This window comes from Panthera leo, chromosome A1, assembly GCF_018350215.1.
Source record: "Panthera leo isolate Ple1 chromosome A1, P.leo_Ple1_pat1.1, whole genome shotgun sequence".
NCBI lineage: Eukaryota > Metazoa > Chordata > Mammalia > Carnivora > Felidae > Panthera > Panthera leo.
Genome location: NC_056679.1, coordinates 171,987,278 through 172,011,711, shown reverse-complemented (window position 1 = coordinate 172,011,711; position 24,434 = coordinate 171,987,278). Strand labels below are relative to the sequence as shown.

Below are 24,434 nucleotides of genomic sequence, written 5' to 3'. Positions count from 1 at the left end.
GTTGAGTGCTTGGATATGGGAAGCAGCCTTTGTAGTCCCTCCAGTTCAGAAATTCTCAACCTTTTGGAAATATATGGAGGAAATTTTGTTTGTAGCTGTTAATAGTCACTGATTTTACTTAGTATTTTATGTTGTTGTCTAGTATAGTTTGGCTTGCACATTTACATGTTCAAATGTTTATTTTTTGAGAGAGAGAGAGCACAAGCGGGAGTTGGGGGCAGACAGAGAGGGAGACAGAATCTGAAGCAGGCTCTAGGCTCTGAAGCTGTTAGCACAGAGCCCGATTCAGGGCTTGAACCCACGAACCATGAGATCATGATCTGAGCCAATGTCAGACGCTAACTGACTGGGCCATCCAGGTGTCCTAAAAATATATATTGTTTATGATAAATTACTTTCACTTTATTTTTCCTTTATATTAAAGTTAGAGAACTTCTTGATTTTGTTTTTTTGGTAATTATATGCGTAGGTGTATCATTATTTTAAGTTTTATTTCAGGTACTAAAAGTATTAGAAACGAATTGTTTAAAAAGGGTATCTATTGGTTCTGAGATTTGATTGTAATTACCCCATTTAAAGCTAATCAGTTAGCCTGTTACTGTTTCATGGCTGTTGGTGGAAGACAGAATTGTTGGAAGAAAGTCCCAGCACTCCTAGATGTTCCAGATATTTCTTATTTTCTCACAAAAATCTATGTGAGGTAGATTTTTTTTTAAATTTCAGTTAATATCTTTTTATAGAGTCTATACAGACTTAGGCAATTAAGTTACATACACAAGGTTTGCCTCACTAGTAGATGGCAGAACCAGGACTAGAGCCCAGTTTCTCTTGAGACCATTCTTTAACCTCTATCTACTATAATATATAACTCTTTTTTAAAATGCTTCCATATTTTTGAGAGAAAGAGAGAGACACAGAGCTCAAGCAGGGAAGAGCAGAGAGAGAGGGAGACACAGAATCAGAAAAGCAGGCTCCAGGCTCCGAGCTGTCAGCACAGAGCCCGACATGGGGCTCGAACTTACGAACTGCAAGATCATGACCTGAGCCTAAGTCGGACACTCAACCCACTGAGCCACCCAAGGTGCCCCTAACTTTCTTATTTTTTTTTAAATTTATTTTTGAGACAGAGTGAGACAGAGCACAAGCAGGGGAAGGGCAGAGAGAGAAGGAGACATAGAATCTGAAGCAGGCTCCAGGCTCTGAGTAAGTGTGTAGCACAGAGCCCAATGCAGGGGTTTGAACCCACAAACCGTGAGATCATGACCTGAGCCGAGGTCGATGACTTAACTGACTGAGCCACGCAGGTGCCCCAGCCCCTGCCTCTCTTAAAATCAATTTGTTAGGTGGAGAGAGCTGCATATTTTTAGATCAAGATTTTTAATTTGGTATTCCTTGTTCTGTATTCTTACTAGTTTCTAGTTTGTTTGATATCTCAGTTTCTGGTGGAAGTGTTAAAAATCTATGAGTGTGGAATTTCTCCATTTATACAATTATGACTTTAATTTACATAATTCAAAGCTATATTTGGAAGCTATCTATAATTATATAATTATAAAAACAAATGGTATAATTATATAATTACATATATATATACATACAAAGTTATATATAATTTACATCTTCAAAGATATGTAGGTTTTATGTGAATCTACTTGGCAAATTGTTTTCCTTCTTTATCATTGCCTTCAATAATGTTTGTGTATGGTTAATATTACTTTATAAGCTATTTTGAGAGTTGGTATTTGTCTGATACATCTCTTTCAATCTATTTTTTTTTAAGTTTATTTATTTTGAGAGAGAGCAAGTGGGGGAGGGTCAGAGACAAATGATCCCAAACAAGCTCTGTGCTGTCAGCATGGAGCCCAACACGGTGCTCAATCCCACAAACTGTGAGATCATGACCTGAACCAAAATCAAGAGTCTGGACGCTTAACCAGCTGAGCCACCAAGGCGCCCCTCTTTCAACTCCGTTATTTTCAGTGTTCCTGGTTGGTTTTGCCTTAGGTGTGTTTCTTACAAGAAACATATAGCTTTACTGTATTTTTTTTAGTCTAGTCTGATAGCCCGTCTTTTGAAAGCTAGCCCCCTGCTCTCCTGTGTCCAACAAATTCTAGTTCATGAGTGTTACTTTTCCAGAGTTCTATAGTTCAGATAATCTAGAGAGGGTAATTTGTTGATAACCTGTGTTTTGCTTTGTATTTTGAGTGTAATACAAATGCAATACAAATTTCTCAGAGCCAAAATGGTACTGATGGAGTGAGCTTTGGGGCACAAATATGTGCATTTTAAGCCCAAGGCTTTGTTACTGGTTTAGTCCTTTACCAAAAGCTTTTCATCTCTAGAGCAAACATAAACTTAGAAAAGCATTGTGGCTTCTCAGTTATTTGAATACATTGTTTGGTTTGGAATAATAAGGACTAAGGCTGTGGAGTTTAATGGGCAGCAGAAGAGGTGCGAAGTTTTTTCTTTAAGGAGAAGTTGTAAAATGTACAGATTTGGAATCTCAAGAAAGGACTTCATTTTTTATATCACCTGGCTATGTCAGAATCTTTCACCCTAAGAAAATCCAGTAGGCTGGTTATTGAACTTTCTAGGGAAATGAGCAGGTCCCTGTGCATATCCCCTTTTTTGCTCAGTGTCTTAGATGAGAATAAGCGGCTGGGACAACTAAAAGGGCTAAGCTGTTGGCATTTGAATAAACAGTAAGGCTTTTGGGGGGGCATAAATATAAGGTGACAGTTCTTGTTAATAAAGTTTTTAGGGCATAATTCTGGTCTTTTTTATTTCAAAAAAATTTTTTAATGTTTATTATTGAGAGACAGAGAGCATGAGCATGGGAGGGGCAGAGAGAGGGGGAGACACAGAATCTGAAACAGGCTCCAGGCTCTGAGCTGTCAGCACAGAGCCTGACGTGGGGCCTGAACTCACGGACTGTGAGATCATGACCTGAGCTGAAGTCGGACGCTCAACCGACTGAGCCACCCAGGTGCCCCTGGTCTCTTTTTTATTTCAATGGCAAAGTACAGCCATAAAAGAGTTGGGAAATGATATCTACATTCAAAGTGGAAGATGATGAACAGTTGATTGCAAAGATTCCTCGAAGGCAAAAACTGAGATTCTGCTGAGTTTGTCTATAACAGGATGGATGTAAGCCAACTAAGAACAAGCTTCACAGGTTTCTTTAGACAGTTTTTTTTTTTTAATCTATTTATTTTGAGAGAGAGAGAGCACAAGTGGGGGGATGGGCAGAGAGACAGAATCCCAAGTAGGCTCCACATATGGTCAGCATGCAGAGCATGATGTGGGGCTCAAACCCAAGAAACCATGAGATTGTGATCTGAGCTAAAAGGAGTCAGTCACTTAACTGAGCCACCTATGTGCCCCTAGACAGTTTCCTTTACACGTGCAGTTAAGTACTATGTTTCTTAAACTGATTTTTAAGAGTTTTGATTAATAGAACTTCTTGCAGCCATAAACTAAAAAGTGATCCAAATTAGGAAGGAAGTTAGGCCGTCAGATTTGGTGTGTTTTACCTTTCTGTTTTCAGTCTCAGCATTACTAGGTCATGATTTGTCAGGTGTTTTTTCCATCCAAGAAAAGGGCACTTGTAGCCTGCAGAAAACATTGGAAATGCTATTGGAGAACATAGCCGATGCAGCGGCATCCACAGAGCAGGGGCGGCCGTGTGTGTTGTCAGGATGCCCACTGCTGTCCCGTAACCTGCTGACTCTCATTCTGTGCAGTGCGGCTTCCTGTTGTGGTGCATGGCCCCAAGCCCTTCTAACGGGGCGGAACTGCTGTATAAGCGCGTCATCCATCCTTTCTTCCTGAAGCATCAGTCCCAGGTGGACACTATGGTGAATGACTTGAAGGACAAAGCCAAAGAAACTGTAGATACCATCACTAAAGAAGGTAAGGCCCAGGGGCAGCTGGGTTCAGCAGGTGAGAGGACATGGGAAGTACTGGGCCCAAATAACAAGCTGCTTCTCCCCTTTCCTATCAGCTTTCCTCAGCCAAATGCTGAGGCCACCCTGGGATTTCTTTACTAATACTTTGCCTGTCGCCCTTTACTTTTTCCAAGATTCTCCCACCATGCCACATTTAATGCACTGTTTAGTCAGCACATTAGGAAAAATGACTTTCCTGTGGTGGGCAGAGATTTTAGAGAATCATCTGTGTTTATATACCAGTACAATCTCTTTAATTCATTTCAGGTTGAACTGTTTCAAATTGCTTTTGTTAGAGGTCAAGAGAATGCCCTTTCAGGTATCCAGATTCATTCATTCATTCAACAAGTATTTATTTCTTGAGGTGCTTAATATGTGCCAAGCATGTTCATAGCACTGGGGATGAACCAAACAGACCATACTACTTGAACTCATGAAGCTTATACTCTTGTTGAGAGATACACAGTAAAAATTTAAAATTACATGATATAGTTAGAGTATACAGAGAAAAATAAAGCAGATAGACAGGGAATACCAGGGCTGAAGGGAAAGGTACAATTTTAAATAGAGTGATTTAGGGTATCCTCACCAAGAAGACTATCCTGAATCAGACTTGAAAGAAACCATGGGGAAGAATGCTCTTGATAGAACTGCATGTTTAAACTGGAGTCAGGAGCAGTATGGCTGGAAGGGAGTGATCTAGAGGAAGAGAAGAAGGAGATAAGGTCAGAGAGGTTGGGGAGTGGAGGCTGGAAGACCGATCAGGTAAGGCCTTACAGGCTTTTGTAGAGGCTTTGGCTTTAACTCTGTGAGGTGGGGTGCTGTTGGAGAGTTTTGAGCAGAGGAGCAACATGATCCACCCTGTGTTTAACAGGCCACTGTATTAAGAATAGACTGAAGGGGGATGGGGAAGAAATCAGGAGACCAGTTATAAGGTGTTTGCAGTGATCTGGCTGGAGAGGACGATGGTGGCTTGGCTCATAGTAGTAGCAGTAGGGGGCGAGAAGTCATTGGATTCTTGATATGTGTATTTTAAATGTTTATTTATTTATTTTTGAGAGTGTGGGGAAAGGGCAGAGAGAGAGAGGGAGAGAGAGAATCCCAGGCAGGCTCTGCACTGTCAGCATAGAGTCTGTTGTGGGGCATGACCCCACAAACCATGAAATCACAACCTGAGCCAAAATCAAGAGTCCGTTGCTTAACCGACTGAGTCACCAAGGAGCCCCAGGATTCTTGATATATTTTGAAGGTAGAACCCATAGGATTTGCTTATGGACCAGGCATGGAACATGAGAGAGGAGTCATGCATAAAGCCAAACTTTTCAGCCAGAACACACGGAAGGAAAGAATTGTTGTAGAGATGGGGAAGACTAGATAGAGCAGGTTTAGAGGGGAAAATAAGGAATTCAGTTCTGGACATAACTTTGAAGTGTCTATTAGGTACCTACATGGAGTAGTCAGGCAGCTAGTTGGATATATATGTTGAGAATTCAGAGACAGGTTTGGGCTAGAGATATACATTTGGGGGTCACCAACAGGATAGTAATCATGGGACTAGGTGAGATTATTGAGTGAACATAGTTAGAAAGATGAGGTCTGAGGCGGTGGCCCCAATGTTTAGAGATTGGGGAGATGGGGAGCAACTGACAAAGTGGACTGATAAGGAGCAGTCAGTTGTGGTAGCAAGAAAACCATGTGACTGATGTCCTTGGGGCCAAGTAAAGAAAGTTTCAAAGTGGGGAGTGGTCCATTGTGTCACCTGCTGCAGACACAGGTCAAGTTAGGTAACGAGTGAAAACTGACCATTACACTTGGTGGTGAGGAAGGCACTAGTGATCTTTACAGAACAGTTTATGGAGTGGTGGGACCCAAATGCTGATTGGAATGGATTTGAGAGATGGGAAGGAAGGCTGAGAGAATGTAGGTCTTTTGGGAAATTTCCTACAAAAAGGAGAAGACTGTGGCTGCACCTGGAAGAAGGAACTAGGGTCCTAAGGATGTGGGTTTTTTTCTTTTTCCTAAAGTAGAAGGAACAAAATATGTCTGAAAACTAGTGGGAATGATCCAGAAGAGAGCAAAAAGTGGGTATGAGTGAGGGAAGAGCTTCTGGAGCTCCATCCCCAGTTAGACCAGAAGAGATGGGAACCAGAGTAGGAACAGGACTGGTCATGGGGCACAGAGGTTGAGAACACGAGTAGAGATGCTGGCAGGTGAGTGCCTGTGATGGTGGGTGCCTACAGAAGGGACTTTCCCACTGCTTCCCATTTCTCAGTGAAGTAGGAAGGTCAGCGGAGAGGATGGGGAAGATGGTGATAGAAAGAGATGGTATGAAATAGGTACCTAGGACTGGGGTCAGCAGACGTTTTCTGTGAAGGGTCAGATAATAAATGTTATTTTTTGTGGGCCATCAGCTCTTGCTTGGGACTCTCAGCTCGGCCACTCTAGTGTGAAAGCAGCCCAGATGAGTAACCAGTGAGTGTGACCGTTGGTTGCTGGCCACTCCAGGACCATGGGAGAGTGGACGGACTGGGGCAGTGCCACGTGACTGTCAGGAGTATTACAGGCTCATTTGAAGTTGTGTCAGTGAACTTAGTGAGACCAGTTGACACACACAGCTCCGCAGCTGCAGAGCAGGTGGGGCTCTGTGCCAAGGCCAACTGAGTAAAGAACCATGAAGTGAGAGAGGGACCAGGGAGTGTTTAGTGTCTGATGGTGGAACTTCAACTGGCCAAGGAGGGAAGGGACGGTGGAAAAGGTGGTGGGGGAGGACTCTGAATCAGAACAGAGGGCGTGTGCTGCACAGCTGGGCGTGGTGGGGGAGAGTGGGATGCTGGACACTGAGATTATAGAGGGACTTCGGTCACAGGTAGTGATGAGGATCATGGAATGAGTGCCTGGGGTTGGGAGAGAGGTGGGGGTTGGTAGGATGGAGCGTAAAGGTTATTGGAGGGGACAGCCGAGAGGCCAGGATACTGGCAAAATACTGAAATCACCAATAACTAAAATAAGTTTGGAGTTAAAATCTTAAAGAAATGAGGCAGCATAACCCAAGAGTCTGAGATGACTGGAAAAAGAAAGGCTGGTAGCAGATATAATCTGATGCCATGAGATTCTGAACGTGGCAATGGAGAACAAAGACAGCTTACCAAACCCTCCAGACCCACTCGTACTAGGGTCAAGGAAGAAAGAAAAATAGCCACCACCTGAGAAAGCAGTGTTCTCAAGAGACAGCCAGATTTCTGTAAAAGCAAGAAGGTGAAAAGAAACATTCGGAGAGATGGATGGGGATAGAGGAGGTTTTGCTGATGAGTGGGTCTTGAGTTCCAGAGGGCACAGAAAGGGTTTTATAAATTGGACAAAAGTAGTGAGGGATGTAGACTTACCATTTTGTTTGGAGAGCTCTGTGGTAATTAGAAAGTGGGAGAGTACTGACCTGACCACTGGGCCAGTAAGATCCCCAAGACAGCTCTCCAGCAGTGTGGATATGTTCTCCCTATTGCCCTTCACACACTTCTCTCTCCACTGGACTTCTCCCCCAGGCATACAGCTCCAGTCTACTTGCATTCCTTTTTCTACAGTTTTAAGTGTTTTCTGACTTGTAGCCTTCATGTCCTCCCACCTGGGGATTGCCAGTTTCCTTTTAAGAAGTTTCCTTCCTGTTCCTTGCCTCAGCCAAAGCAGCAACCTCTGGCGATGTCACTTCTGTCTAGTTCACTCACATTGCTTAGACCCTTGGTTCTCTTAGATGTCAATACTCTAAAATCCAATTTTACTTTGATACATTGCTAAACAGGAGTGTAAGAATGAAAATAAATTAGGAGGGACTTGCATGCCGACCCATTTTAGACTTCAAAACTTCTGGATTCCTCAGGAAGTAAATTTTTACAGTGGGCTAGTTAAGAGAGAGGCTGCAATTTCTTGTTAACTGTTCAGCAACTTTAAGTGAAGGGAGAACAGCCTTCGGGCAGCTGGTGAACAGGGAAGGACTGGCAGTGCTTCACCCTGGGCCCCATCAAAAACAGGTGCACTTTAATTGGTGCAGCCGCTCTGGAAAGCAGTGTGGAGGTTCCTCAGAAAATTAAAAATAGACCTACCCTATGACCCAGCAATAGCACTGCTAGGAATTTATCCAAGGGATACAGGAGTACTGATGCATAGGGGCACCTGTACCCCAATGTTTATAGCAGCACTCTCAACAATAGCCAAATTATGGAAAGAGCCTAAATGTCCATCAACTGATGAATGGATAAAGAAATTGTGGTTTATATACACAATGGAATACTACGTGGCAATGAGAAAAAATGAAATATGGCCTTTTGTAGCAACATGGATGGAACTGGAGAGGGTGATGCTAAGTGAAATAAGCCATACAGAGAAAGACAGATACCATATGGTTTCACTCTTATGTGGATCCTGAGAAACATAACAGAAACCCATGGGGGAGGGGAAGGAAAAAAAAAAAAAAAAGAGGTTAGAGTGGGAGAGAGCCAAAGCATAAGAGACTGTTAAAAACTGAGAACAAACTGAGGGTTGATGGGGGGTGGGAGGGAGGGCAGGGTGGGAGGGAGGGCAGGGTGGGTGATGGGTATTGAGGAGGGCACCTTTTGGGATGAGCACTGGGTGTTGTATGGAAACCAATTTGACAGTAAATTTCATATATTAAAAAATAAAAAACAACAACAACAACAACAACAAAAAAACAAAACAGGTGCACTTTGTGGATTCTCCCAGGAGGCCCTGGAGGCTTCCATAACACCCCCATCCCCCATCTCACACTCCACACTAGTTCTTACAGCATATTCCATGTCGCTTGGTAATTAGGAAGAGGAAGGCTTAGTCTCCCACAGATACAAGAATATTTTCTTGATGAATGTAGTATCTTGCCACCAACTCAAACACTTAAAGGGAAATGGTGGCACAATGGAGAGAATATAAAGGTGTATAAATATTCCATCATTTCTGAGGTGTAGGAAGGAGGAATTTCTGTGATTTTTTTTTTTTGTCACCATGGGATAGATGACCTAGTTGTCATCAGACTGAGACATAGTCAAATTAAACAGGTGAGCACCCAGACACAAGCAAGAATTTCTTGCTTGTACAGAGGAGCACTACATGCCCAAGGAATCCCTGCTTCTTGTGACACCTGAAGGAGGGCAGACGGCTTAGAGGAGACGGTTACTGTACAGGGTTAGGCTAGACGACCTTAAAGAAATATGCTAGGGTACTCAGGATCTGTGCTCTGAAGAGGTCTCTCTCTGGTCCACTTCCTGGAAACTTTCTCAGCCCTGCCACAAACCTCAGTGTGTTCTCATCTGGATATGAGTCATCCAAGTTGCTATCTAGTCACTACATTAGGCACAGAGCTGGCATTACAAATAGTCTTGACACAGTTTTCTTCCCTCCTAACAGCCAAAAAAGCAGCAGTGAACTTACTTGGTGAAGAAAAGAAGAGCACCTAACTGCTGACTGGATGAGACCTTTCTGCCCTCTCTGTACCTGCCTATTAGCGCTTGATGTTATATTAGGGACTGTGGTATAATCATTTTAATAATGTTGCCTTGGAAACATTTTTGATATATTAAAAAAAGGAATGTGTGTTTTTTTGGTTTCTTTTGCTTACTTTTACTGTCTATGTACATAGGGGGCATTTAAATTTAATGCAATGGGCAGCGTCCAAATTTTTGGAAAATAAATTTTGCCTCTGGGAAGGAAAAGACATGTGTTACCATCCTGTAGGAAATAGAAACTTGAAATTCTATATCCCGCAGGCTTTGTACTTCAACAGGCTCTCTCTGCATGCATTTTCTCTGTACTTCTATTTTAGGATACTCTTTAAGGTTCTACTTCATGTAATGTACAATTTTGTATGAAATGTTTTTAATGTATTTGTGCATACATATGTGTAGGGAAATGTTACTGACTGTGACATGTATAATGCTCACAGGGAGCGCCTGCCAAAAGCTGAAGGTTCCAGTGTGTTGGTGTGATCTGTTAAATAATATCTCAGAAAATTAAAAAAACAAATACTGATATTTCCAGTGAATAGTTAAGTGATAAGTGAAGTTGGGTGGGGGTTGGCCTGGTTGTTTCGCCAACTTTGTAGCAGCTGAATACCAGAATAGATGTGTAAAGCAGTCACTTTGGTGATAGATGGGGAAATGTACACACACACACACCAATAATACACAGCTCCCAACTTCCTGTAGAACTAGTAATGTCTTGTGGCCTTTAAAAAAAAGCTGATTATAAACTTTAGATTTGTCTGTTTTAAGATGCTATAACGGAAACCATTCCTGGTTTCTTCTTCAAAGCTGAGTAATATGTTGGTTTAGTCTTGTTTCTTTACTAGTCTTTTTTTTTTTTTTGAAACTAGCCTAAGGAACCTCTAGACTTTCCCACCTCTGATTACAGGTATGTTCTTGTTTCTGTCATTAGCAGCTACATGCTAATGATGACACCAGGCTCTTAGAGCAAGAGCTGGAAGAATGAAAGGATGATCTAACCTATATAATCCAGTTGACAGTGAAGTCAAACTGCTTTCACCTTCTTTCTCTGGCCTTTAAAGTCAAACAAACAAGAGGCCTCCCTGGTTTAAATTTCAGTCATTTGTGGTCCATTTAAATGCCTTCATCTTTATACTCTGTTTTGATAAATTGCAGATAACCACATAGTTTAAGTACAGAACAAAAATTTAACATTAAGGTTTCTGGTTTGATCTGCCCACTTACAGGAACTTCAAAAACTGAGCAACCTTCTGAATTAGACTACACTGACCAAACAAAACCAAGTATAACAAAACAAGTTTAATTATCCCGTCTGTAAAATACTTTTTAAGGCAAAAAGGAGATAATTAGCTCTCCTTTGGATAACGGGTAAGATCATAATGAAATCTCGTGCTGTAAAAAATACCAAAGATATCAAAAATTAGGGACAATATCAGCTAAATATTATAATATGGATCACGTTATTTTTTTCCTGTAAGACCGTGGTAATCATAAGGCATCTTATTAAACTTACCTTAAAGGAAAAAAAAACTTAGAAAATAAGCAATTAATTATCAGCAGAAAATCAAGCCTTAGATTAAAAAAAAAAAAGTTCCTCCAGGAGTACTTAAGTTCCTTTCCCCATAATAAAGTACACTTTTCTTGGTGGCAGAAGGATGAAAATTAGCAACTTCTAGCATACAGAATATATAATCAGGTTGTCAGCATGTAGAATATATAACTTTCAGTATACAAAATACCAGGCAAGAGGGGGAAGCGTACAAGTTACTATTGCTCATAACTACTTACAGGCTGATACCAGTTTAAAAACTGCTATAGTAAGAAAATATATTCTGAATGCAATTATTTTGTCCTTACAGCTTTTTCCTGCAGTGCATTCTGTAAGAAATTTAGGTTCCTGTTTTTGGCAAAGTGTACATACTAATGACAGAAGTTAATGAGTTGAGCAATTGTGTCTGTTTAAATTTCCCAGATAACATATCGCCATGGCTAGAGTATTTGAAAAACTAATTGAGCCTGTGTCTGGCTAGAAGACAAGCATTTATGTGTACATGAATTGTGTTTCAGGGGTAAAATCAAAGAATCTCCCCAACAGTTCTTCCCTTACTTGAAAGCTTTCAGATCAACAGTTACTGCTACTCTGGGGAAAGTTTTCTATCCATAGCCTGAAGAAAATGAGCATAGCCATTAAATAAGTTATCACCCATCCTGAAGATGTGATATATTAAATGGAAATGGATGTAAATAAACTTCTGTTATCTCACTGAACTGTTATGTTTCATTTTATTTTCTGGGGCTTAAGAGAATCTAGAATCATTTAAACAATATCTGAAGTAAAATACAGGTAAATGAACCTTAAACACTGCTGTTCATTAACCCCATTCTTTACCTGGCCTGTAGTCATCCCCTGGTGGTTACTACCTGTCAGAGGAAAAACTCCCAAAGGAAAACAACCATGAAAAGCTTTTAGCAATAATTAGCACTAGATTTAAAAGAAACCTAAGTTGCTTTCTACTACATATTCCGTTACACTCAGTCTCCTATAAGTTGGTTGCCTGTAAGTACATTTTGATGTAGCAAACACTTCCTGCATGTGCCTGCAAATTACTCTATACTTAAGAAGAGACCAAGGAAGGAGGAACTTGAGAATTTTATCAAAAATGTCTGCTTCTGGGGGGCGCCTGGGTGGCTCAGTCGGTTAAGCATCCGACTTCAGCTCAGGTCACAATCTCGCGGTCCGTGAGTTCGAGCCCTGCGTAGGGCTCTGGGCTGATGGCTCAGAGCCTGGAGCCTGCTTCCGATTCTGTGTCTCCCTCTCTCTCTGCCCCTCCCCCGTTCATGCTCTCTCTCTGTCTCAAAAATAAATAAACGTTAACAAAAAAAAAAAAAGTAAATAAATGTCTGCTTCTGGAGGACATGCTTTGGTCAGCTTTGTCTTCCACATCTGCTTTTACATGTCTGTATGTCTAGAATCATGGTGTCTAGAGTGAGAGTTCACATCCTGAGCCATCAGATGATATTAAGTTATATGTAGTACAGTAGGAAAGTAATTACGTTTGAGAATGACCTTCATTAAATCTTTTTCTGGCTCTTTATTACAATATTAGCTTATAAAATCTATAATATACATCTCATAGAGTATTAAGAGCAATAAGAAGTTTCTTTGGTTAAATCAGTTGGTTTTCAAACTTCAGTGTGCATTGGAATTTCTCTGCAGGGGAGGGGATTGTTCTAACAGATTGCTGGTCCCATCCAGAGTTTCTGATTCAGTAGGTCTGGGGTGGATCTGAAAAATTTGCATTTCCAATAAATCCCCAGGTAATGCCGATGGTCCAGAAACCACACTTTGAGATAAAAACGTTGGGTTAGATAAACGCTACCTCTACACTTAGTTTACAGTGGTTTTTAGATCTGGCTGCATATTACAATCACCTGAGCAGCTTTCCAAAAATGCTGGTATCTCCCTTCACTACCAGACATTCTGGTATCTACTGTGATACCCAGGTGCCAGTATGCTTTTAAAACTCTAGGGTGATTCTAACATGTCGCCAGTGTTAAGAATTTGTAGAAACTACTACTGGGGTCAAGAATCCCAAGGTCTGCAGTTTACCTTCGCTCATATTGGTTCACCAGGTCTGTGTTTCCTAATGTTGCTATAACACATTGCCACAAATTTAGTGGCTTAAAACAGTATAAATTTAGTAGCTTACAGTTCTGGAGATCAGACATCCAAAAGGGTCTGCATTCCTTCTGGGGACTAGGGGAGAATCCATTTCCTTGCTTCTTTCAGCTAGAAGCTGCTTGCATTCATTGGCTTGGGACCCCTTAGCACTCTAGCTTCTACTTCCCTTTTATAAAGATCCTTCAGATTACAGTGGGCCCACCTGGATAACCACTACTTTCTCCAGCTGAAGATTCCTAATCACACCTGCAAGGCCTTTTGCCATATGAAGTAATATTCACAAGGGGTTTTTTTGGTGGGAGAACAACACATTATTCTGCCTACCACACCTAATCTCTTTGGTATAGACATTTCATTATAGGGTGCCTGCATGGCTCAGCTGGTTAAGCATGTGATTCTTGATTTTGGCTCAGGTCATGATCTCACAGTTCGTGAGCTCAAGCTCTGCATCCTGCTCTGCTCTGGGAGCACGGAGCCTGCTTGGGATTCTCTCCCTGCCTCTCTCTCTGCCCCTCTCCCACTCGGTCTCTCTCTCTCTCTCAAAATAAACAAACATTAAAAATTTTTTCATTATAGGGGCACCTGGGTGGCTCAGTTGGTTAAGCATCCGAATCTTGGGTTTCAGCTCAGGTCATGATCTTGCGGCTTACAGGTCAGCCAGGCTCTGCGCTGACAGTGTAGATCCTGCTTGGGATTCTCTCTCTCTCCATCTCTCTCTGACCCTCCCCTGCTTTTACTCTCTCTCAAAATAAATAATAAACATTAAGAAAAAATTTTTTTCATTATAAAGTCACCCGCAATATCAAAATAACCACAAAGAACAATCTTAATGTTGGGAGGGAATTAAAAATTTTTAAAAAGGAATAGTGAAAAAACACCTTATCTTCTTTCAGGTGAAAGAGATTGTCCTCCAGAGATAGTAAAAGGATTTTTGGAGTGGGGAGGACACAGGCAGAGTCAAGGGAGGGAAGTTGTAATAAAAACTGGATTGACTCAATGGTAAGACCCATTTCCCCCACTCCAACTTCTCCCACTGGATGCCCAGGTGTTTATCCTCCTGGGAGCTTGTTGGACTCTAGGGAACAGGTCAGTCTAAGAAAAAACACTTCTGATCTTGGAAATGCCCCCTAAAAGAACATCTCGCCCAGATATCCCTTTAGTAAAATTCAGTCTGCAAACCTTTCTTATGTGCTCAGAACTTCTAATCAGCTTTTTGGTTTGTCACTCAAAAAGCCATCAATCTATAACCAAAAAACCCTGGTCTAAGGAAAGCCACTTAATATGACAGGGATCAAAATAAAAACCACAACCACCACCAACGAAATGAAATCGAAAACAAAAGAATATAAAGCATACCCCCTGAGAACAAAATGCTAGAAAAAGGAAATATTCAGATAACAAAAAAGCTTGAAGAAGCTGAAAATATAAGAAAAATGAACAGTTCAATAGAGGGGTTGGAAGACAGAGCTGAGGAATTCTAGGAAATAGAATATAAAGACAAAGAAATGGAAATAAGAGGAAAAAAAGATGAGAAAATTTGTGAACTAGTCCAGCACATCTAATATCCAAATAAGGAGTTCCAAGATCAGAAAGAGTTCCACTGATGAAATTTTCAAGAAAATTCCCAGAACTGAAAGACACAAGATTCCAGATTGAAAGGCCCATTAGGTAGGTACCCAGCACAATAGACAAAAAAGTCCAAAGCCACACTATTGTGATATTTTAGAATATTGAGATGTTGTGAGTTTCAACAAGAAAAATGTGAGTCACAAAAGATCATTAACTAGAATGACTTGGACTTCCCTTCAGCTAAAACATTAGTCAGAAGACCACGATGCAATGTCCTTGAACTTCTGAAATAAAATGACTTTCGATTCTAATTCTATACTCAGCCAAACTGTGTGAGGGTAGAATGACATGCAACGCCTAAGAACATTTACCTCCCTTGCATTTTTCCCAGAAGATCCTGAAGATGGGCTACAAACAAGGACGTAACCCAAGACAGAATGCACAGGATTCCATAATACAAGATACCCAAAACAGCAAAGCAGTGAAGCAGGTCACTCTGGATGCAGAGTGAAGCTGTGCACTAAGCCTAAAGGGTAACCAGTAGAGATTAGAACCAGGTAAAATGCTCCAGAAAAGACTTCTTTAAAAAGATGAATTAAATGGACATGAACAAACTCTTTTTTTTTTTTAATTTTTTTTTTTAACATTTATTTTTGAGACAGAGAGAGACAGAGCATGAACAGGGGAGGGGCAGAGAGAGAGGGAGACACAGAATCTGAAACAGGCTCCAGGCTCTGAGCTGTCAGCACAGAGCCCGACACGGGGCTCGAACTCACGGACCGTGAGATCATGACCTGAGCCGAAGTCGGACGCTTAACCGACCAAGCCACCCAGGCGCCCCTGAACAAACTCTTTAAAAGGATATTTTTTGACAGCTGATACTGTGTGGTTGAGTTAGTGATAAATATTTAAAAAACTAATAAAATAATTAGATCTATGGAAAACACAAATCCAGAAAACAAAAATAACAATAGCATACTTCAGTGTTTCTCACTGTAATGTGCATAAGAATCCCTTGAGGATCTTTTAAATTCTGGGCTGGGGCCAAAGATTTTGCATTTTTCACAATTTCCCAGGAGAGACCAGTGCTGCTGGACCACTGACCACACATTTGAGTAGCAAAGTATTGCATGGTTCAGCTATGAATGGAATACAGGATAGTAATGTGAACTCTGAATACTGATTAAAGTTATGAAATATAGCGGTAGGAGGGAGGGATAGGAAGCATACATTGGGGGATAAAGGAAGGAAAACTAAATCGTTTTCTTCAACAGATAGAAGTTAATGCCTAAAAAACAAACGGGCGCCTGGGTGGCTCAGTCAGTTAAGCATCCGACTTTGGCTCAGGTCATGATCTCATGGCTCATATGTTCGAGCCCCACATCAGGCTCTGTGCTGACAGCTCAGAGCCTGGAGCCTGTTTCAGATTCTGTCTCCCTCTCCCTCTGCTCCTCCTCTGCTCATGCTCTGTCTCTGTCTCTCTCAAAAAGAAACATTAAAAAAATAAACTGAAAACACACAAAAACTAGCTCGCTCTTTACATTATCTATAATATTGATAACAATAAAGTCCTTAAAAAGTGGCCAAAGGATGTGAACATAACTCACTGAAATAAATACAAATGGCATTTCAACATAAAAATAAATGCTCAGTGTTGCTCATTAGAAAAGACTGTGTTTTTTACTTGATTGGCAAAGGAAAGTTCAATTATGCACTGACTGCAACAATGTGAAAAGTTCAATTATACACTGATTGCCGCATTACAGAAAGAGTCCCGAAACCTTTCTGACAATCCCTATTGCCCCATAACCCAAATAATTTTAGACTCTGGTCATCTTTCTGTGAGAAATCTTTTTTTTTTTTTTTTAAGTTTATTTTGAGAAAGACAGAGACAGTGTAAGCAGGGGAGGGGCAGAGAGGGAGAGAGAGAGCATTGCCAGCTGCAGAACCCGACGTGGGGTTCAAACCCCAAACTGTGAGCTCATGACCTGCGCCGAAACCAAGAGTCAACACTTAAACCGACTGAGCCACCCAGGCCCCCCCGTGACAAATCTTTTAAGTTGACTGCCCCAATATCCAGTCTCCACTTTCTTCCTTGGCTGACTCCATTTTCATGACTCAAAAAGTTATACAGTCACTTTCCTAGCCTCCCTTGCAGTTCAAGATGGACATGAGCCACAGTTCTTGACAATGAGACTTAAATGAAAGTTGGCTGGGAGGGATTTTGAGAAATCTTTAGCTTTCCTAAAGCAGGAATAAAAGTGTCTGGCACAGCTAGGTTTTCATTCTGCCTTGAAATCTGATGTTCTATCAGCCCTTTTATAAGCTTGAGACAACAAGCTGTTAGAAACATGCCATGGATAGTGGAATGGGAAGATATGAGGGCATCACTGAGCAGCTGAACCAACACCTGTAATACCTTTGGATTTTATGTTATTCCAAAAAAAGTAACTCCTGCTTAAGTTTCTCATTGTTTTGTTACATAAACACATTCCTAAGTAATAGATCGTCCCAGAGGGCTACTCTGAATCTTGTTTTGCATAGACTGCCCCATATGTATTTGTAAATCAAATATATAAACTGCTATGCTATTATGTTCACTATAAAATGTATGAACAACAGAAATTATTAAAGAGAGAAAAAGAGTAAAAATTTGAATACTTCTTCCTACACACCCATGGATCACCTTCCTACAGCCTAGGTGTGTAAGTCCATTTAAAACTCTGAAACTCTGGATTCACTTATTTTGTCACCAAGTGGAATTTTTTATCTCAAGCAATAAAAACTTAATGAAAATGGGATTTACTGGAAGAATATAAAGTATAGTTTACAGAATTCACAGAAGAGCCAAACCAGGCCTCAAGAACAGGACTTAGGATAACTCAAATCTGTAGACCATCAACTATCTTAGCTTCCATCATCAACTATATGTCTGTGTTTCTACTCCAGATTTAAATTCCTGAAAAATAAACCATTGGTCTGGCTTGGGTCATACCCTGTGGTATGTCCTATAATTAATAGCCCTTCCAGAAGCATATGGAGTCAGAGAAGACAGTTCCCCAAATGATGCTCAGACAAAAACAAATGGCTGGATAGTGATTTTCTTAAATCTTATACAAAATTACCACTTTCAGAAATAGTGCTTTGGAATAAAGTCAGAATCACCAATCCAATTTAGTGTTTTGAGAAAAAGTATATCTCAAGGTGTTAAAGCATAGATAATAGCATAACTCCAATTAAAATAACGTTCTTGGGGCACCTGGGTGGCTCAGTCGGTTAAGCGTCTGACTTCAGCTCAGGTCATAGTCTCGTGGTCCATGAGTTCAAGCCCCGCATTGGGCTCTGTGCTGACAGCTCAGAGCCTGGAGCCTGCTTCAGAGTCTGTGTCTCCCTCTCCCTCTATCCCTCCCCCACTCACACTATTTCTGTCTCTCAAAAATGAATAAATGTTAAAAAAAATATTTTTAAATAAATAACATTCTGAAGCCTATAAAACAAGCAAATCTAAAGCTTAAACTCCAGGATTTTCCATGTCAAAAAACTAGTAACTGAACACTCGATGACAATAATTGATTAAAATGATCTGTAGATTAGCTGTTCATAAACGTCCAAGAGGATTTAGCCATTTTCTTCTAGTTTTAAGCTCACACTAAGACTCATTTTATTCTCTTTAATTACCTCTTCTACTAGCATTAGTTCATAGGCAAAAGCTATTAAAAGTCAGTTTCAAATTTTATTTCACTAACTTAAAAGTTGAAGAAAATGTGTATTTCAAATCTTTTAATTAAACTCATTATCTGAAACATGTTTACACACAGGATACAGAATTTCAAGTAACTGATGGTAGAATCCATTGTCCACTTAAAAATATGCTTCTTTCTTCCACAAAAACTCTGCATTGAAAGGCAAAGAAATTTTCTTTTATACTGTGTAAGAGCTAGATGCAAACTTCTGATGTAAATTTATTTCATTGTCAGCTCTGATGCTGAAGCTGGGAGGCACAAATGTCCATAGTTTGATTAAATGATGCAAACAAAAAGCTTCTGTTTCTCTTAGATATAAATTAGAAGCCTTCGTTCACGTCTCTCACAGTAGTACCACATACTTGATTCTCATCCCCGATCACTTCTTCTTCTTTCCTTTCCCTTTTTTACTTCCCTCTCCTTGCTGAAGACTTTGGTCACCACCTCCTGTTTTTTGTGTCCTTGTTTTTAGTTTAGGTATCATTTCCGCTGCATACAACATTACTGACTTACCTAGGAACCAGAAGTTAGGCTTAGTGTACAACTTAAGGAATAAGACTAAAAGCTCATTAACTTCAAATTAATCATAAAGGTCAAGAAATTGTCACATCAGGAGAATGACAAGGATTAAAAAAAAAAAAAAAAAAAGAGTATGAAGACATGACTTGCTCAAGTGGGAGCCTTTCCTAGAGAAAAGGTTCTAAGAACTACAATGAAATATTTAAGTGAACAAAATAAAAATTTAAAACACAAATTTTGGTCTTGGCTCTAGTAACTGACTTCAAGATCAAAGGAGAATTAATCTAAATACAAAAACTGGGAAACAGAATGAAGACATCGTTATCTTAAGCTACAGAAACACAGACTGCTTAATTTTGTCAATGTCATCAAGCTACAAAAGATGTCATTCATATGCCCAGATGATTTATGCCTACAGGTACACTCTCTGTGCACCAAATAATTCTTCAGGCTCTAGTAGCTACTTTCAATACACTAAGCTCCTCATTTTTTCTCTTTTTACTTTCTATTTTCTTGCTAGAAACAGGGAGAAAAATGTTTTCAATTTTTTACTTATATTTTACTTACTGGTGAAGTCAAAACTTTTTTGTTTTTTTTATCTTTTAAGAGATAGTAAAGGAAGATGTCAAACCGAAGAAGAAATACACTGGAATATACTACCTGTTACTCTGGAGTCACAATCTTCTTTCCAGAAATCTCTATTAACCTGGACAGGTTTTAGCATAGAAAAACCTACCTATGTTAACTAAACCAAGAACAATTTAGTTGTCAGCTTGGGATTATTGTGACAAGAAGGGAATTAATAGCTCCATTTAAAAAATTATAGTTTTTAGAAATGAAGAATTCAGAAAAGAATCATGTGTAAAAAAAAAAAAAAATTCATCTTCCCCAAACTCAGAATATTTTGGGATACTGATATCTAATTGTGTTTGATTACTGTTGTTGTCTAAGAAATAAAATAAGACATAATGCTACAGTCTTCTCTGACCACCATCCCTGTGTCCCCACTCCCTGCTCACCATTAGGTTAATTACTATTTTAAGACTGGGTTTTCTTACAGTCCACTTAAAATACATTTACATATATAATAATCAATAAGCAATAAGACATATATATCAATAAACAGTAATATTTTGTATTTAAATGTACCTAGGTGGTACCACGCTATGCATTTCTCTTGCTTCTTTCACTTAGTATGGCTTTTTAGATTAGTTTTAGAAATTAAACTAATTTCTAAATTAGTTAGGCCCCAGAGCCTCTAGGATCTGAAATGGCATAAACATCTGACCATTCAATAATTCTACACTATTAACTTGGGAATAATGATGGACTTGCAGAGGTTCATAAAATGTTCACAAAACAAATTTTTTGGAGAAACAAACAGGCTTCATCGCATTCTCAGAGGTCCTTAACTTAGGAGAAGTTAGAACCACTGTTTTCCTCTCTTCAGCAGTAGTCCTTTTCTAAATTAATCTGTAGAATGCCAATTATGATTTTTACCTTTCAAAAGGTCAGTTTTAGAACCTGTTTTGCAGAGTACAGGAATAAGCCGTCCCCAAACTTTGTTTATTCAGAAAAGCTTACGTGATGGAAACTGTACGAGACAGAGGCTGCCATCTTCCTGTTTGAGCTGGACCCGGACTCGGCCCCTGTACTGAACATCACGATTCCATTCTCTAGAGTACATTTTATTTTTCTAATGTGAAAAGGCAAAACAAAAACAAAACAAAAAACAAAAAAAACAGGCTTTAAGAAAGTTATTACATCAATGAGATTGAGTAGGAAAAATAGTGAAGAAAGAAACACCTCTTACCTCAAGGAATACGTTAAGTCCAACTGCTGAGCACACATCTTGAATCTCAGTAGCTGTAGGATTTTCAACAGCCTGAACAGTTAAAACAAAAACACTAAACAGCTTACTGTAAGTGGCTACTGCTGTATTATTGGGTGAATCATTTCAAATACTACGATCACAATACCTATCAAAACCTTAGGTTTCCTTTTCATTAGGTACAGTTTTTTGCATTGTAATTTTAAAAACTCCTGGGAATAACACTGATTCATACTTGTGTGTCCATCCCCTTCCAACAGAACATGAACTTCACAAAGGCAAGTACTGTTTTATCACTATATTCCCAAGTTATCTGGTATGAGGCTTGGAGCATAGTAAGTGCTAAATGAATACTGATTAAACAACTATTATAGGTAACAACCGTTTTAGAAAATGGTTTGGTAGTGTCCACTAAAGCTAAACATATGCATTCTTCATGGATGGGCAATTCCACTTCTAGTATATATCCATGAAAAATGCAAAACATGTTTCCTAAAAGACAAGCTAAAGAATGTTGACAGTAGTAGTATGTGTAATAGTCCCAAACTAGAAGCAACCCAATTATCCATCAACAGTAGAATAGACTGTGGTATATTTATACACTTCAACACTACAGAGCAGTGGTTTTCAGTAAGGTAATTTTTCCCCTCTGATATTTACAATGCTAGGAGACATTTTTAATTGTCACAGGAGTCAGGCAAGGCACTGGTATCTGGTGGGTAGAGGCCAAACATGCTGCTAAAAAACCTAAAGTGCACAGAACAGCCCCCACACAAGAATGATCTGGCTCAAAATGTCAGTGGTGCTGTTGTTGAGAAACCCTGCTACAGGGCAGTGAAAATTAACAAACTATACTAAAAAATGTGAATAAATTTCTTAAGCTTAAAGTTCAGTGAAAAAAGACAGACACAAAAGTACATAGTGTATGTAATGCCATTTAAATGAAATTTAAAGGGACGCCTGGATGGCTTGGTTGGAGGAGCATGCGACTCTTGATCTTGGGGTTGTGAGTTGAAGCCCCACGCTGGGTGCAGAGATTACTTTAAAATAAAATTTAAAGGGGCGCCTGGGTGGGTCAGTCGGTTAAGCTTCCGACTTCAGCTCAGGTCATGACCTCGCAGTCGTGGGTTCGAGCCCTGCGTTGGGCTCTGTGCTGACAGCTCAGAGCCTGGAGCCTGCTTCAGATTCTGTGTCTCCCTCTCTCTCTGCCCCTCCTCTGCTCATGCTCTGTCTCTGTCTCAAAAATAAATAAAAACATTTAAAAAATAATAATAAATAAAATAAAATTTAAAAAATAAAATAAAGTTTAAAAACAAAATTAATATATTGTGCTGGAAGTCAGGACAGTGGTTATCCTTGTGAGTATGAGGAGGGGGCAGTGACTGTGAGGAGACAAAAGAATCTTCCTAGGCGCTGAAAATGCTTTCTTTTTTTAATTTGGGTGCTTGGTTACCCATGTGTATACTCAGTCTGTAAAAATTAATCAAGATATACACTTAAGACTTATCTATATTTCTGTATGTATCCTATATGTCAATAAAGTTAAAAACCAGTTATTCTCCAAGTTATGTGAGAACTTGCTACCAGAGGCCTCTGTCACATTGGCTCGATGTCAGGCATTATCCTGAATCAGGGCTTTGGTATAGTCTCTTTTACTCTGGGGCAGCAAAGCAGACCTTCCTTTACACATATCTAAACAACAAAATGGGAAATATTAAATAACACAAAAATAATGCATCGCTTCAGGTCATTTCCTTGAATCTGTCATTAGATTACAAAACATAAACAGGGCTTTGGGGCGCCTGGCTCAGTTGATTAAGTGTCCCACACTTAATTTCGGCTCTGGTCATGGTTTCATGAGATCGAGCCCATCCTCGGGCTCTGCACTGACAACATGGAGCCTGCTTGGGATTCTCCCTCTCCCTGCTTCTCCACCCCTACCCCGCTTACTCTGTCTCAAAAATAAACAAACATGAAAAAGTAAAACCCAAACAAGGGAAAAATCCTATTTTTAAAAGCTGCAACACCCTACTTTTTAAAAGTATTACACTTTACCCCTAAAAAAAAAAAAAAAAAGATAATGGACATAAACTATAAAACTCAACACATCTAAATTCTCTACAAGTCTTTTTATTTTTTCTTAAATTAAAAAAAATTTTTTTAAATGTTTATTTATTTTTGAGACAGACAGAGCATGAATGGGGAGGGTCAGAGAAACAGACACAGAATCTGAAATCTGAGCTGTCAGCTCAGAGCCCGACGTGGGGCTCGAACTCACGGACCGCGAGATCATGACCTGAGCCGAAGTCAGATGCTTAACCGACTGAGCCACCCAGGCGCCCCTCTGCAAGTCTTTTTTAAAAACGCAGTTGCATTCTGGACATATTATACAATAACGCAAGCTTGGTTTCCTTTATTAAGGGCAAGGTTTTCACAATCTTGGTTTAAAAACCAGTAACAACATGCAAACCCTACCCCCACCCATCCTCTTTCAAGCACAGGCTCATGAAGAACCATTTTAAAAATCCCCCCAGCTAGGAATTAGAGCCTTTCTGGTTTCACCACTGTTAAGAAAAGCGCCTCAATTTTTGGCAGCTGTTCACTTCAGGTCCTAAACAATACAGTCCAGTAAAAGAAGCCCTTGCAGCCCTAACAGTACAACCTCTCAGAGACCCTCAAGTACCGAGGTGGCAGCCCATTTACCTTGCTTATGGGGATTCGCCTCCCCTCCGCGATGGTCTTCTTGTTATTCAAATAAGCGGGATAGATACAAATGAATCTGTCACAGAAGGAAGCACAGCTAGTATCAGCAGAGCAGTATTTCCAAAAACTCATTCATTCTTTCATCACCAACAGGACTGCCAGCATACCTGTTAATTTGCTTAGTAGTTTTTCTTTAAATTGCCTCCCTTTTACTTAACTTACCTAAAAAGTAAACTTTCGTTTACTACCTTAGAAAACACCACTTGCCAGAGAAGGTTTAAAACCAAACTAAACCAATGCCTTCACTGTTCAGTTAGCTACAGCTGCCTAGAGAACTTCCCGAGGGTGGGGCCTGCTGTCACACAGAAACTACGGCATCAGAGGTTTTAAAAGACTGGGAAGAACCTGAACGAACCTTCCCGAACGTAACAAGAGAACAGATTTGTCACTTGTGAGTCTGTTACTCAATGTCTGCCCACGTCGCACCCAAGGTCCTTTGTCTCAGGTACAGGCAGACACTGAGCTACCCAGAGTCGGAATTTCGAGGACCTACGAAGAGCCTGGCGCTGCTGGCCTCCCAGAGGAACCGACACCCGGGGAGCGGCCCGGAGCCTGCGGCCGAAGCCCAGCTCCCCGCCGCTAGCCTTTCTCGGGGGTGGGGAGGGTGGCGCAGTACCCGCGGGCTGGCGGCAAGCCCGTCCCTTTCTCAGGACCCACCTGTCCTGGTCGGCCGGGGACCGTGCAGCAGCGCAAGCCATCTTCGCCCAGGCCCACACAGCGCCCGCCCACAGCCTCCAGGCAGAAAGCCTGCCGGTATTCGCCTCTGAGATTTCCCAGGCGACTCCGTTTTCCGGCGGAAGTCCAGCCCACCTGCCCGCCTACGCTTCCGCAGTTTTTCAGCTATCATTTGTTCCGGCATCTGTCGCTCTGCACCAA

The 24,434-nt window shown here is 40.5% G+C and overlaps 2 protein-coding genes across 2 annotated transcripts in view; one reads left to right on the top strand and one right to left on the bottom strand.

The window, feature by feature from the left end:
• REEP5 (receptor accessory protein 5) overlaps positions 1-11,719 on the top strand; it is a 39,945-nt gene extending 28,226 nt beyond the window's left edge. Inside the window, exons 4-5 of the mRNA XM_042945284.1 lie at positions 3,744-3,912; positions 9,357-11,719. Of these exons, the coding sequence (XP_042801218.1) occupies positions 3,744-3,912; positions 9,357-9,406 (219 nt within the window). The 3' untranslated portion in view covers positions 9,407-11,719. The remainder of the gene's footprint in view (positions 1-3,743; positions 3,913-9,356) is intronic.
• Positions 11,720-18,467: 6,748 nt separating this feature from the next.
• Positions 18,468-24,418, bottom strand: SRP19 (signal recognition particle 19). The gene is made up of 5 exons (XM_042945261.1): positions 24,216-24,418; positions 23,499-23,574; positions 20,778-20,849; positions 20,549-20,660; positions 18,468-18,958 (listed from the first exon to the last, which is right to left on the bottom strand). Exons 1-5 carry the CDS (start codon positions 24,254-24,256, stop codon positions 18,825-18,827), a joined length of 435 nt encoding a protein of 144 aa, XP_042801195.1. The 5' UTR covers positions 24,257-24,418; the 3' UTR covers positions 18,468-18,824.
• Between the last annotated feature and the right edge of the window lie 16 nt (positions 24,419-24,434).